The sequence below is a fragment of the Mastomys coucha genome, unplaced genomic scaffold (genome assembly GCF_008632895.1).
Source record: "Mastomys coucha isolate ucsf_1 unplaced genomic scaffold, UCSF_Mcou_1 pScaffold12, whole genome shotgun sequence".
Taxonomy (NCBI): Eukaryota; Metazoa; Chordata; class Mammalia; order Rodentia; family Muridae; genus Mastomys; species Mastomys coucha.
In genome coordinates, this window is record NW_022196894.1 from 20,656,665 (window position 1) to 20,671,124 (window position 14,460).

General features: G+C 43.4%; 1 protein-coding gene across 1 annotated transcript; it reads left to right on the forward strand.

Moving 5' to 3' along the window:
- Window positions 1-3,948: 3,948 nt before the first annotated feature.
- Hrg (histidine rich glycoprotein) lies at window positions 3,949-13,938 on the forward strand. Its single transcript, XM_031364655.1, has 7 exons — window positions 3,949-4,213; window positions 6,566-6,676; window positions 7,583-7,673; window positions 9,357-9,523; window positions 10,830-10,910; window positions 11,693-11,794; window positions 13,039-13,938. Exons 1-7 carry the CDS (start codon window positions 3,998-4,000, stop codon window positions 13,861-13,863), a joined length of 1,593 nt encoding a protein of 530 aa, XP_031220515.1. The 5' UTR covers window positions 3,949-3,997; the 3' UTR covers window positions 13,864-13,938.
- Window positions 13,939-14,460: the final 522 nt, after the last annotated feature.

Genomic DNA, 14,460 nt, shown 5'->3' on the forward strand with positions numbered 1-14,460 from the left:
AAAAAAATGGAGTCCATGTTTTTTGTTGTTGGTTAACTACTCCTGAGCATGAGGCCGTCCTGGAATGTGGTCAATATGCACAGCGTCACTCCACTGAAGGAAACTGATTTCCCCTCTCCCAGCAGTATCATCAATTGCCAATAGCTTTTTAGTTAGTGGCATTCACTCCCCTTCTCCATGCTAGAAATTTATCTGGCTTGACCTTATGCAGGTCTTGTGTATGATGTCCCAGACTCTGAGATCACATGTGAATTAGCCCTGGTGAATCTGGAACATGATGTTTCCTTGGAATCATCCACTACCTCTGGCTCTTACAATCTGGATTACTCTCTGCACATTTTCTAGTTTGTGGGTCTCTGCATTAATTACCACCTACTTCAAGAATAAGCTTCTCTGTTGAAGGTTGGGCAATACTCTGCTCTATGGGTATAGCAAAATGTCATTTGGAGTCATTTCATTATTATGCTCACTTAGCAGATTAATAGTAGTAGGTTTTTCCCTGGGTCCCTATCTAGTCTTGGGTTCTTGGCCTCATTAGCATGTTGGGCATGGGTTCCATATCGTGGAGCAGGGCCTAGCTTCACCTGAGAAGTGAGTGGTTGCTCTCACAACATCTGAACCACTAGTGCACCAATAAGTATATGCTGCAGGCAAGTTGCTATTTTAGATCACAACATTTGAAGCTATGAGAGATTTATGATTACTGTGTGCAGAGCATCTTCCAGCACCATGAGTCCTAGTCAGTAAAGTGAAACTGCTAATTGAGCACCAGTTCAACTCCTCCATGGTTGAGAACATAAATACTTATTGTTTTGACTCTTAGTTCACTGAATTACTGTCTCTATATAATATTATATATAATTAGATATAGTTTATTTTTATTTTATGTTTTATTGGTGTCTTGCCTGCATGTATGTCTGTGTGAGGGTGTCACAGCCCTAGAGCTGGAGTTACAGACAGGTGTGAGCTGCCATGTGGGTGCTGGGAAATGAACCTGGATCCTCTGGGAAGAGCAGACAGTGCTTGTCTTAGTTAGTGTTTCATTGCTGTGAAGAGAAATCATGACCAAGGCAACTCTCATAAAGGAAAAGAGTTAATTGGGGCTGACTTATGGTTTCAGAAGTTTAGTCTATTATCATTATGGGGGAGGAAGCATAACATGGTGCAGGCAGACTTGGTGCTGGAAGAACCGAGAGTTCTACATCTTGATCTGAGTGCATTAGAAGGAGACTGTCCTGTATTCCACACTGGGCAGAGCTTGAACAGATATATGACTTCAAGGCCTACCTCTACAATGACACACTTCCTCCAACAAGGCCACACCTCCTAATAGTGCCACACCAATGGGCCAAGCATTCACATGCATGAGTCTATGAAAGCCATATCTATTCTTAACTGTTGAGCTATCTCTCTAGCCTCTGAAGTTTTCTTCACATTTCTCTTAAAGTAATTTGAACTCTTTGTCAACCAGTCTCCCCTTAAAGGCCCAGCCTGGAATGACTAAACTATTTCCAACCCTCAGCCTCTTTTCATTGGTCTTTAAGGTCTGGGGTTCTCTTAGTTAGGGTTTTACTGCTGTGAACAGACACCATGACTGAGGCAACTCTTATAAAAACAATATTTTGGGGGTTGACTTACAGATTCAGAGATTCATTCTGGCATCATCAAGGCAGGAACATGGCAGCATCCAGGTAGGCATGGTGCAGGTGCAGCTGAGAGCTCTACATCTTCATCTAAAGGTTTCTAGCAGAAGACTGGCTTCTAGGAAGCTAGGACAGTGCTCTTAAAGCCCAAGCCCACAGTAACACACCTATTCGAACAAGACCACACCTTGAAATAGTGCCACTCCCTGGACTAAGCATATACAAACCATCACAGGGGTATTGACAGTAGCCGCCACCTTGTGTGTGTGTTTGTGTGCGTGTGTGTGTGTGTGTGTCCTATGCCATCGATTGGAAACAGCACATATACCACTCTCCATCATTATATAAACCCTCTGAACAAACATCAGAGACTGAAGGGTCCATCATGACATTCAATTGTAGTCTTCCCTTTTCCATCTACAGGGATAGTTTTCCTTCTGTGTGTGAAACCCAGGGCTTTGTGCATGCTTGGCAAGAGTTTACCACCAAGAAGTACCTCCAGTCCAATACCAGGATTTTTCTTAAAGTTCTTTGACTGCTTCTAATGTGAAGGTAAGGTTAGTCACCATTGCTGCAGATCTTCACTGTAGAGAAAGTTCAAGAAGAGGTGAGATGCTGTAGTGACACTCCATGCAGCAGTGAGGAAAGAACCTAGGCAGGATCTCCTGGGTTCCTTCTGAGACTGCAGCCTTTACAAGCATGGAGGCTCCACCCTGTGGAGAGGTTAGAGGAAGGCTACTGTAGTCAGCCAGCCCTGTTGTTCCCAGTGACAAGCCCTTCCCCAGATGAGATAGTCACCCAATTTCTTAGCCCCTATCTGTCTCACCAGTGTCTTCTTTCGTATGATTTGTTTTAAGGACCACAAGTAACAAGGAGGGCATGGAGGGACCCCTAGTTATAGCACAAGTACTAGTAAGTGGTACCAGTTACTCTGCACTTATGCTGTACCCAAAATTACACCGACTGACATAGACATGGCTTCTTATTCATTACACGGCATTGCCAAGAACTATCAATTTACATTTTATAAATAAAAAAATCTAAGAGTCAAAGGATGTGGTGGGTTGAATAAGAATGTCCCATCCTTGTGCTGGATAGTTTTATGTCAACTTGAGACAAGCTAAAGTTATCTGAGAGGAGGGAACCTCCATTAAGAAAATGCTTCCGTAAGTTTGGGTTATAGTCAAGCCTGTAGAATATTTTCTTAATTAGCGATTGATAGGGGTGGGCCCAGCCTATTGTTGGTGGGGCCACCCAGGGCTGGTGGCCCTGAGTTCTATAAGAAAGCAGAGTGAGCAAGCCATAAGGAGCAAGCAAGTAAGCAGCACTTATCCAGGGTTTCTGTATCAAGTCTCGCCTCCAGTTCCTTCTGCTGAGTTCCTGTCCCAACTTCCTTCAATGATGAATGTGGATGTAGAAATGTAAGCCAAATAAATCCTTTCCTCCCCAAGTTGCTTTTGGTCAAGTGTTTCATCACAGCAATAGGAACTTAATTTAGACATTCCCACATAGGCTCATATGCATTGGAATGCTTAGTCACCAGAGAATGGCACTACTTGAGAAGGATTGGGAGGTATGGAGTGAATGTGGCCTTGTTAGAGGAAGTGTGTCATTGGGCTTTGAAGTTTCAAAAAGCCAAGCCAGGCCCAGTGGCTCTCTCTTCCTGCTGCCTGTGGATCCAGATGTAAAACTTTCAGTGATATCTCAATACCATGTCTGCCTGTGCATGCCACCATGCTTCCCACAATGATAATAAGGGACTAAACCTCTGAAACCAAAAGCAAGCTCCAGTTGAATGCTTTCTTTTATAAGAGTTGCTGGGGTCATGGTGTCTCTTTACAGCAGTCGAACAGTGACTAAGGCAGAGGTGTTCTACAGCATCACACAGTAATAACAGGGTCAGAATTAGAAATGTCCATCTGATTCCACAGTCACAGCTGAAGGCCATGCCCTTCAAGAGGCAGGCTGTGGAATGTGTTACCGCCCTCAGATAATTCGGTTGTGTTCTGCTAAGGAATTTTAGCACCATAATCCAAAGACACAGCTGACAGCAGAGATTTCCAAATGAGACAGATAAAAGAAAACTTACTCCCAACTCCATCCCCATACCAACTCAATAAGTGCTTAGGGTCAAGCACACCCTGAATCAGTTGTCCACCAGATATAGCTTATTGCACAAATGAATTTTTTATCTACTCATCAGTGTTATGTCTCAACTTTCTCTACACTAATCATTTACAGACTGCTGACAGATATTTGAACCTGGGGTCAAAGTGGACATGCCCAGTTATACAACAAAAAAGTCTATAAAGACCTTTATCAATTGAGTGTGCATCACTGTAGAACTCTCTGCTATGGTGGACCACACCCGAGGATGGTTTAGCACAATGAAGGTGCTCACCACAGCATTGCTTCTAGTCACCCTGCATTGTTCCCATGCCCTGAGTCCCACCAACTGTGATGCTTCCAAGCCTTTGGCTGAGAAAGTTCTAGACCTGATCAATAAAGGGCGGAGGAGTGGCTATGCTTTCCAGCTGCTGCGGGTCTCTGACGCCCACTTGGACAGAGTGGTAAGACATGGCCAATAGAAGAGTTGAGCTGGGAGACAGTGTGGAAAGGGGGAAAGGGACTGGGGCCTCAGAGCAGAATCCTTTGCATAATTGACGACTTTAGTCAGGTTTCCTGTTTAGTTTCTTAGGCGTGCTCTAAATTGTTGGGTTTGCCTTTAAAGTAATCTTTGTTATTGGCTTGTCAGTAACTATGCATCATCTATAACTATTCTGAAGCACTATAGAGCCCATAGAAGACTGGGAACTTTTAAAAGAAAACTAGAATTAGCTGTGCTTCTCAAGAAAATAATAGCCTGCAAAATTCACCAACTGTTCACAGGCCAACTGTGGAAAAGAGGATATTTTTGTGACCATATGCATGCCAAAGATATTGAACTGATTTAATGACAGATCTCTTAACACTGAAAGGGAAATATGCTGGTGAGTTCTGGAGAATAGACGGGATTTGAATAGGTATGTTCTAATACTACATCTCCTCAAGGTGAGCAGGGAATTAGAAAGAGTGATATTGCAAAGCAATTGAATAAGCAGGTAGGGATTATAGAAATTCAATAGGGCTCTGGAAAAGACAGGTTCAGTGTGAAGTTGGAAGAGAGTATGGGCTAATCTTGAAACCAACCAAGTTTACCATCTTCATTTAGATTGTATGGTTGTTTAGACGGGATTTGATAGGCTAGTCGGGACTATGGAGAGATGCTGTTTCCATCCCCTGCAGCAATAATAGTAACAACAACAACAACATAAAATTCATACATTGTCTGTGATGGAATGTCTGAAAGCAGGAAGCCAGACCACAGCTAACTGCAGATGATGCACAGAGCAGTTTATACTTTTTACAGCATGGGAGACAGGAGACCCCAGCCAAATACAGAAAACAGGAACACAGCAACTTAATACAACAAGCAATTTAAAGACCATCTGTCACACTCTTATCACATTTGTCTGACACAGGGTTCAAAGAGAATGGCGCTACCTCTGAATGGCAGTACAGAAAAGTGGGAGGAAGGGACACAATGGGACTGAGGAGACAGAGGCAGGTGACAGGGACATGAACTAAGAAGCTGTTCATGTATCCAGGAATGTGGAAAGGAGGACCAGACCCAGGCAGTGGTCAAACTATGGACCAGACAAGACATGAGACACATTTCAAGGAAAGACAATTCAACCTTGTTTATGATTGGCTAGAGGAAAAAACCCTCATAATTGCAAGATGTATTTATGTTTTTTGTTGCTTGTTTTGTTCTGCTGTTGCTGTTGCTGCTGCTGCTAGCTCAGGCTGCCCTTGAACTCTTGATCCTTCGGAGCTTTGGAATCAGAGATGTGAGCCCCATGCAGATTTACATTTGTATAGCCAGAACCCCCCCCACACACACAAAATAATTAATAAAGTCACTGAGAACAAGGGAACTCCAGAGAGATCAAGAGAAGAAGTTTAGCTTCAGCTAAGATTAAGGAAAGCCAGTTCAGGAATAGAGAACAGGACCACAAATACAGACCAGAGGAGGTGGTGGCTATTGTCACCTTTAACTCTGGGCTTGCACTTTCAACACTACCCAAACCAATGGACCACTTAGTGGCAGCTTTTTAAAGATGAGAGAGGAAACCTCTGGATCCATAGTAGTGCATGCCTGTAATCTCAGCACATGGGACTCTAAAGCAGAAAGATCAGTTCAAAGCCAGCCTGGGTTCTTACATCCTGAGATTCTGTTCTTTAAAAAGAGAGAGAATGAACAAGGGGTAGAGAAGTGGAAAGGGGAAGGAAGAAGAGAGAAAGAAAGGGGAAGGGATGGGAAGGAAAGGGAGTGGAGGAGAGTAGAGGGAAAGAAAGGAAAGGGAAAGGAAGAGATTGCTTTTATTAAAAACAAAAACAGGGCTGGAGAGATGGCTCAGAGGTTAAGAGCACTGATTGCTCTTCCAGAGGTGCTGAGTTCAATTCCCAGCAACCACATGGTGGCTCACAACCATTTGTAATGAGATCTGGCGCCCTCTTCTGGCATGCAGGCATATATGCAGACAGAACAGTATACTTAATAAATAAACACATCTTTAAAAAGCAAACAAACAAACAAACAGGGGGCTGGAGAGGTAGCTCAGCAGTTAAGAGCACTGGCTATTCTTCCAGAGGACTGGGGTTCAATTTCCAGCACCAGTTCTAGGGGAATCTAACACCCTCACACAGACAAACATACAGGCAAAACCACCAATGTACACAAAATAAGAATAAGTAAATCATTAAAAAATAAAATAAACAAAAAAAATCAAGCATAAACTAAACCAAACCAAAACAACAACAGAAAAAAAACCTCCATGTTTCCGCGTCCTCCTGACCTGTTCCTTCTTTGTCACCCTTAGGGAACAGCCACTGTCTACTACTTAGTTTTAGATGTGATAGAATCTGACTGTTGGGTCCTCTCCACAAAAGCCCAAGATGACTGTCTTCCAGCTAGGTGGCCATCTGAAATAGTAAGTAACTGGGGCCACTGGACTCCTCTCATCGTTCTTCCATCGGGTCTGCTCATATGCTGGGCCACTACAATGGGAAAAGCTGCTGCTGATTTAAGATTCATGCAAATGATATTAACCTTCAGTAGAACTCTCCTGACCCCCTGAGACAGAATCACTAAGCTTCAAGTCTTTTTTTGGGGGGGTGGGTGGGTTTTTTGGGTTTTTGGGATTTTGTTGTTGTTGTTGTTGTTTTGAGACAGGGTTTCTTTGTGTAGCCCTGGCTGTCCTGGAACTCACTCCGTAGACTAGGCTGGCCTCAAACTCAGAAATCCACTTGCCTCTGTCTCCCAAGTGCTGGGATTAAAGGTGTGCGCCACCACTGCCTGGCTTAGCTTCAAGTCTTGAGTAAATCAGCAAATATCCTTAGACTTCAGTCTTCTCAACTCTAAAGGGAGAGTTGGGGTACATGGACTCCAGTGTCATTTCCAGGCCACACAGCCTATGGATTTGAACTGGGATTGTGTGCTGTGAAGACTGATCCCATTAACAGTAATGGAATTAGCAGTGAGGAATTAGGTCTCGGCCTGTGTATAGACCTGGATACTGAAGCCAGTCTCCCTGTCAGAAGCAAGAGTCCAAAGGAATGAGCAGGCACAGGATGTCAATTCCAGAAGTGAGAGTTTTACACACTGAGGGGCTCTATCTAGTGCTGCCTACTTTGAAAACATTTGGATGTAGTCACAGTCCATTTAAACAGGTGCTCTCATAAGGGTTTGGGGTGTCAGTGGTGTGCAGCACACAGTCTGTGAGAAGACTGATAGAGAAACCCCCAAATACATGTTATGTGAGTTGGTCACTGTGTTTCCTCAAAGTCAAACTGAGGCACATAGTTTGATAAGGGCTTAAAATCCTCTTCTATTACAGGTGATTGGACAATGTAAGGTAATAGTCACAAGATACTCAAATGAGTCTCAAGATCTTAGCGTAAATGGCTACAACTGCACCACAAGTTCTGGTAAGTCATCTGCTGAATTGCTAATTGATTCCAACGTAACATAGAACTCGGTCACACAGTGGTATCCATTATGTAACAACATTGTGGAATGGGAGAGGGTGCCTGTCCTTGTGTCCTCCATTAATTAGTACATGTCTCCCGACGATAGACAGAGGACAGCTTCCTGCCCCTGGCATACCTCACTTTACATACAGAGATTTACTGTATAGATGTGGGAATTTATTGCAGAGACTTCTGAGGTTAGGCAGGCTCAAGCTCAAATTCAAACCTCATTATTTACCAGTCATTTCTGAGTCAAAACTGTTGAGATGGAACCATGTCTTCATTGTGTCTAGATTTTGCCTCCAAGGTCATGCCATTGAACTCGGGCCAGCTCCAACCATTTTATCTCCAGAGTAATTGTGACTCAGGGAGCAGGTTACTTAATCCATTTAGGCTTCCCTTGTTTAGAATTCTTGTTGGATTTAAGTAGAATGAGTATGCTTTGCAGAATACTTAGCACTTGATAAGAATTGGCCTCAACAGTTAAAAGTTCTATATTCTAGTGTATAAAATATTATAGACTGTGTTATATAGTGCCAATCATTCCATTTAATCTCACACAAGGCTATGAAGTAAACATTGTGGAACTTTTGATTGCAGAGATAAAAATAATTGGGGCCAGCAAAGATCGCAGAGTGTGTTCTCAGAAGCACATTGAGGCATGACAAAGAATGCTATGTCTGCATCTCCACAGCATTGATTGGCTCTAGAGTCCAGACTCTTAAGTATTTTAGTATTTTTTCCAAAAGAATTAAGTTTGTTTGCTTGCTTGTTTTTTCATGAGACAGGGTTTTTCTGTTTAGCCCTGGTTGTCCTGGAACTCACTTTGTAGACTAGGCTGGCCTTGAACTCAGAGATCTGTCTGCCTCTGCCTCCTGAATGTTGGGACTAAAGGCGTAGTCACCGCTGCCCAGATAAAAATTAATTTTAAAAGGGCATATTTCAGCTTAAACAGTTGAGCAGTTCATACTGAAGAGCATCAACAACGCAGCAGCTTATACAGGAAATTGCTTTACAAAAGAAAGAAATAAGACATGCTATTACAGGCCTTTATTCCCAGCACTCCGGGAGGCTGTAGTGTGGGTCTGAGGGGAGCTACGGGATGATTCCCTGTGGGTGTAAAAGAAAGGAGAGAGAGAGTGAGAGAGAGTGAGAGAAAGAGAGGGGGAGAGAGGGGGGAAGGGATGGGGAGAGAGAAGGAGGGAGGGGGAGAAAGAGGGAGGAGAGGGAGGGAGGGAAAGAGAGGGAGGTGAGGGAGGGGGAGGGAGGAAGAAGAGAAGAAGGGAGGGAGAGAGGGAGGAGGGGGAGAGAGAGATTATGCTCAACCATTTTCTGTAGCTTTAACTTAAACTAACACTCTCTCCTTGACAAAGATAGGAAGCAAAGGTAGATCTTTCAGCACTTTGTGAAGGCTGGAGTGGGCATAGCGTCATGAATGGAGGTCCCATGGAGCGGCAGGGAAGAACAGTTGCTGCCTCACTGATTGATCTTGACAAGTTACTTTAACCTTCAATTAGTCCGTCTGTAATAACAGTGTCCCTCTTGGGGCTGTGCTAACATGTACTGTATTCTGATCTAGAGTTGATGTTGCCGCTTCCAACTCTGACCCTGTGACATTGATAATCTTTCTCCTTCCTCTAGTCTCTTCAGCACTTCGAAACACCAAAGACAGTCCTGTACTCTTCGACTTCTTTGAGGATTCCGAGCTCTACAGAGAGCAAGCCCGTAAAGCCCTCGACAAGTACAAAAGGGAGAATGGTGACTTTGCCTCTTTCAGAGTGGAAAGGGCAGAACGGGTTATAAGAGCGGTGAGTTCCCACTACCCCAGCCTGGCGGATGTGAGCTGAACGGCTCACCCAGTACACCGGCCTCACCTGGGCAGCTGCCTTTTAAATCGTTGTAGCCTTTAATGCTTAGTGAACAGCAATCCCATAAACTTCTCTTATTGAAAAGACAACAGGATAAGGTTAGAATTATGATCTGACAGGGGGAAAAAAAGCCAAAGGAAAGACAAGAGCATTATTGGATTATTTGAGCACTAAAAAACATCCAATGTTAGCCTCCTTATGGTAGAATACTGAGGCACAGAAAAAAAGCCTCATCATGACCAGCTTTATAGCTGAGGCTGCAAGTCTCTACTTTGTAGACCTAGGATTCTAGTGCCTCCCACCCAGAGCTGTCATGTGGAACAGCCAATTAATGTTTTGGCATTTGGTTTTTTTAAATATGTATTTTTAAAATTTATTTATTTATTTGTGTGTGTGTGTGTGTGTGTGTGTGTGCGCGCGCTGAGCGCCCAGAGGCCAGAAGAGGGCATTGGATTTCCTGACTGGGGATTGAACTGGTCCTTTGAAAAGGCAGTATGTACTCTTAAACACTGAAATATCTCCCCAGCCCTGCCAAGTGTTTTGAAAGGGGAAAACCAAATAGATCACGGTGTTTCAAGCAATGGGGTGCATATAATGTGGCATCCTAGGAAGAAAGCTCTGAGCCAACAGGCACTGGCAAGAGGGAAGAAGAAGGCTGCGAAACAATACTTAGCGTATGAGTCCATGTATATGAGGTATTTAAATGTCTGTACACTCCCACATGTGGACAAAGCCTGTAAAGAGAAGCACATCAAACCAGTGCGAATAGGGCTGGGAAGATGGCTCACAGGTTAAGAGCGCTGACTGCTCTTCGGGAGGACCTGGGTTGAATTCTGAGAACCTACGTAATGGTTCACAATCATCTGTAACTCTTGATCTGGATCACCTGACACCCTCTTCCAACCTCCGTGGACAGAAGCATATGCAGGAAAAACAGCTCACACATAAAAACATAAAAAAAAAAGAAGAAGAAGAAGAAGGGACTCCCCCAAGAACAAGGATCTGGGGCTCAGGGAGAGTGTTTTTCCCTGCTATGCTTCTGCCTGTTTACTACAGAATTTCTGGAAAATGGTGATCTCTTATCACTGATGTAATATATTTGTATTCAGCAGAAACCAAAGGAAAATAGCATGTATTCATTATTTTAATTTCCATAGTGTCTTACAAGATGTTATATAATGAGTATCTATTACTTTTCCCTCTTAGCTTTTATGTTCTTGAAACTATGTTGATTCCTCTGTTCTAGAGAGGAGGGGAAAGAACCAACTACTATGTGGAATTCTCGGTGAGGAACTGCTCCACACAGCGATTCCCCAGATACCCTCCAGTAAGTATGATGCCCTATCACTTAGAGAGTGCCTAAGGGGCTCCTCATACACATGTTCATTGACTAACATTCACACCACCCTAAAAGGTAAGCACGCATATTCATTCTTACTTGCAGAGGGTAAAATGATTTCAGGATATACATGGCATTACATGCATATGCCTAGAATTGAATTTTCAACTCTTTAAGACTAAAGGCTTAGGGAGCTGGAAAGAGAACTGACTGCTCTTCTGAAGGTCCTGAGTTCAAATCCTAGTAACCACATGGTGGCTCACAACCATCCATAATGAGATCTGATGCCCTCTTTCCATGTGCTAAAGGCAATTTCAGTGTACTTGCATATAATAATAAATAAATCTTTGGGCTGAAATGAGCAGAGGTCCTGAGTTCAATTCCCAGCAACTACATGATGGCTCACAACCATCTGCACAGCTACAGTGTACTCATATACATAAAATAAATAAATAAATAAAATAATCTTTACAAAAAAATAAAAAAGACTAAAGGCTTAGTGAGCTAATAGCCAGCATACACTAAGGCCATCTACACCAAGCATCGACGCTCACAGGTATCCCAGATGACAAGTGAGGACTTTACTGTGGTCCTGTCAAGCTTGGTTTGACTCCAGGACTTCCTCCTTAATCAGATTGATTCTTCCACCAGGAAAATTCAGACCTGGCCCCTTTCCTCTTGTTCCTTTAAAGCTGTGGACACACACACATGCATGGGCACATTCACTGTTTACTCCTCCCACACATGCTAACAGGCATTTCCCTTTAAAGGTCTTTGGATTCTGCAGAGCAGTTTTGTCCTACAGTATAGAAGCCTCTGACTTGGAAACCCCAGAAAACACTGACATAAACTGTGAAGTCTTCAACATTGAGGTGGGTTGGCTGAGCATCCCTCATCATGAGCAGGACCAGACCAAGTGACGATTTCTCTCGCATAGCACATTTAGTTCATTTATGATGTGTATGTGTGTGTGTGTGTGTGTGTGTGTGTGTGTGTGTGTGTGTATACATGTGTGTGTACATGTGTGTGTGAGTGGAAGAGAAAGAAAGACAGAATCACAGAGTAGGTTTGTTGTCACCAAAAACCTAGCTCCATAGATTTTATTTGTTTGCTCCTTTGTTGTTTTGTTTTGTTTTGTTTTTTGAGACAAGATCTCACTGTGCAGCATTGGCTAATCTGGAACTCACTATGTAAACCAAACGGGCCTCAAACTCACAGAGATCTGCCTACCTCTGGCTCCTAAGTGCTGAGATTAAAGTTATACACTGCCACACCTAACCAGATGTACAGCACCATGCCTAACCATAGATTTTTCTTTTTAATTAAGGTCTGTTTTGGTATACAACTGTAATTCTAACATGTGGGAAGCTGAAATAGAAAAATAGCCAAGTTCCAGGCCAAGCTGAGCTATAGAGGAAAACTCTGGGTTTTTTTATTTGTTTGTTTTTTAAAGCTAAAACTAAGTGTCTGTCTTCTAGAGAGTGTCTTGGGACTGTGTTGGGAATGTCAGATCCATCAAAAATTCTAGTTTAATAGACAGTTACTGTTCCTTGATAGAGTTTCATCACTTCTCATTGAAATGAGAAAAATAATTTTAATACAATTTTTCATAAAACAGCATGTAGTTCATCCAAAGGACAACTCTTACATATTAACTTTCTGATTTTTCATATTCCTTTGGGGAAATAATAATGCTATTCAATGACACACTTCTTTTTTATTTTAATATAATTTGGTTAGAAAAAATGTAAGAACCAGAGCTGGAGAGATGGTTCAGCAGTTAAGAGTTACTTGCTGCCCTTCCAGAGGACCAGGGTTCAATTCCCAGCCTCTCATGGCAGCTCATGGCTGTCTGTAGCTGCAATTCTAGGGGATCTGATGACTTCTCTGGCCTCCACAGGCACTACACACACACACACATACACACACAGTGCACAGATATACATGCAGGCAAACCCCTACATATTATGAAATAGTAATTTTAAAAAAATCAGTGGCTTTTTGGGTATCCTGCTTCTTAAATCAATTTGTGAAATCTCTGAGATCCTCCAGTCTCAATCAAGCCTAAAATCTAACTTTTTGCATAATTATATTCATGTTCTGTATACTTTACCAGGATCATAAAAACACGAGTGACATGAAACCCCACTGGGGCCATGAGCATCCTCTTTGTGACAAACATCTGTGTAAGCTCAGTGGATCCAGGGATCATCATACCCATAAGACATATGAACTTGGATGCCCACCTCCACCTGAAGGAAAAGATAACTCAGACAGACCACCCCTTCAAGAAGGAGCCCTTCCACAACTGCCCTCTGGCCATCCCCCTCCTTCTGGCACCATCAGGACCCATAGACCCTCTCATAATCACAGTTGTAATGAGCATCCTTGCCATGGACATCGGCCACATGGACACCACTTTCATGGACAGCATCCCCACGGTCACCACCCCCATGGTGACCACCCCCACGGTCACCAGCCCCATGGTCACCACCCCCACGGTCACCAGCCCCATGATCACCACCCCCACGGACACCACCCCTACGGTCACCACCCCCATGGACATCACCCCCAGGGACATGATTTCCTTGACTATGGACCTTGTGACCCACCCTCCAATAGCCAAGAACTCAAAGGTCAGAATCATCGGGGCTATGGTCCACCACATGGACACTCAAGAAAGAGAGGTCCAGGTAAAAGATTCTTTCCTTTCCACCAACGACAAATCGGATATGTCTACCGACTCCCTCCACTGAATATAGGTGAAGTTCTTACTCCTCCTGAAGCCAATTTCCCCAGCTTCTCATTGCCAAATTGCAATAGACCCCTACAACCAGAGATTCAGCCCTTCCCTCAGACAGCCTCAAAGTCATGTCCAGGGAAATTTGAGAGTGAGTTTCCACAAATTTCCAAGTTTTTTGGATATACGCCTCCAAAATAAAACCTGATTCCTTGGTAGGGGGAAGAGGACAATATTCTGAATAAATAAAATGTGACCAGTTAGAAATGAAAAATGTAACTAACTTTGGTTTCAAAAATAGGGAAGTAAGGTAAAGAAGCCAGAATGAGACAGATGGGCAAATGGAAATGAGAGGAAAGATGTTGTCTTAGTCAGGGTTTCTATTCCTACACAAAACATCATGACCAAGAAGCAAGTTGGGGAGGAAAGGGTTTATTCAGCTTACACTTCCATATTTGCTGTTCATCACCATAGGAAGTCAGGACAGGACCTCACACAGGCTAGGAACATGGAGGCAGGAGCTGATGCAGAGGCCATGGAGGGTGCTGCTTACTGGCTTGCTTCCCCTGGCTTGCTCAGCCTGCTGTCTTATAGAACCCAGGACCACCAGCCCAGGGATGGCACCACCTCCAATAGGCTGGGCCCTTCCACCTTGATCATTAATTGAGAAAATGCCTTATAGCTAGATCTCATTGAGGCATTTCCTCAAAGGAGACTCCTTTCTCTGTGATAACTTCAACTTGTGTCAAGTTGATTCACAAAACCAGCCAGTCCAGATGTTCATGCTAGGAACCAGAG

Bases quoted from the DNA above. Each gene is read 5' to 3' on its own strand.
- Hrg (XM_031364655.1), top strand. From the start codon at position 3,998: ATGGTGGACCACACCCGAGGATGGTTTAGCACAATGAAGGTGCTCACC. The intron at 10,911-11,692 runs GTAAGTATGATG...TTCCCTTTAAAG, and splicing joins GATTCCCCAGATACCCTCCA to GTCTTTGGATTCTGCAGAGC. The intron at 11,795-13,038 runs GTGGGTTGGCTG...ATACTTTACCAG, and splicing joins GTGAAGTCTTCAACATTGAG to GATCATAAAAACACGAGTGA.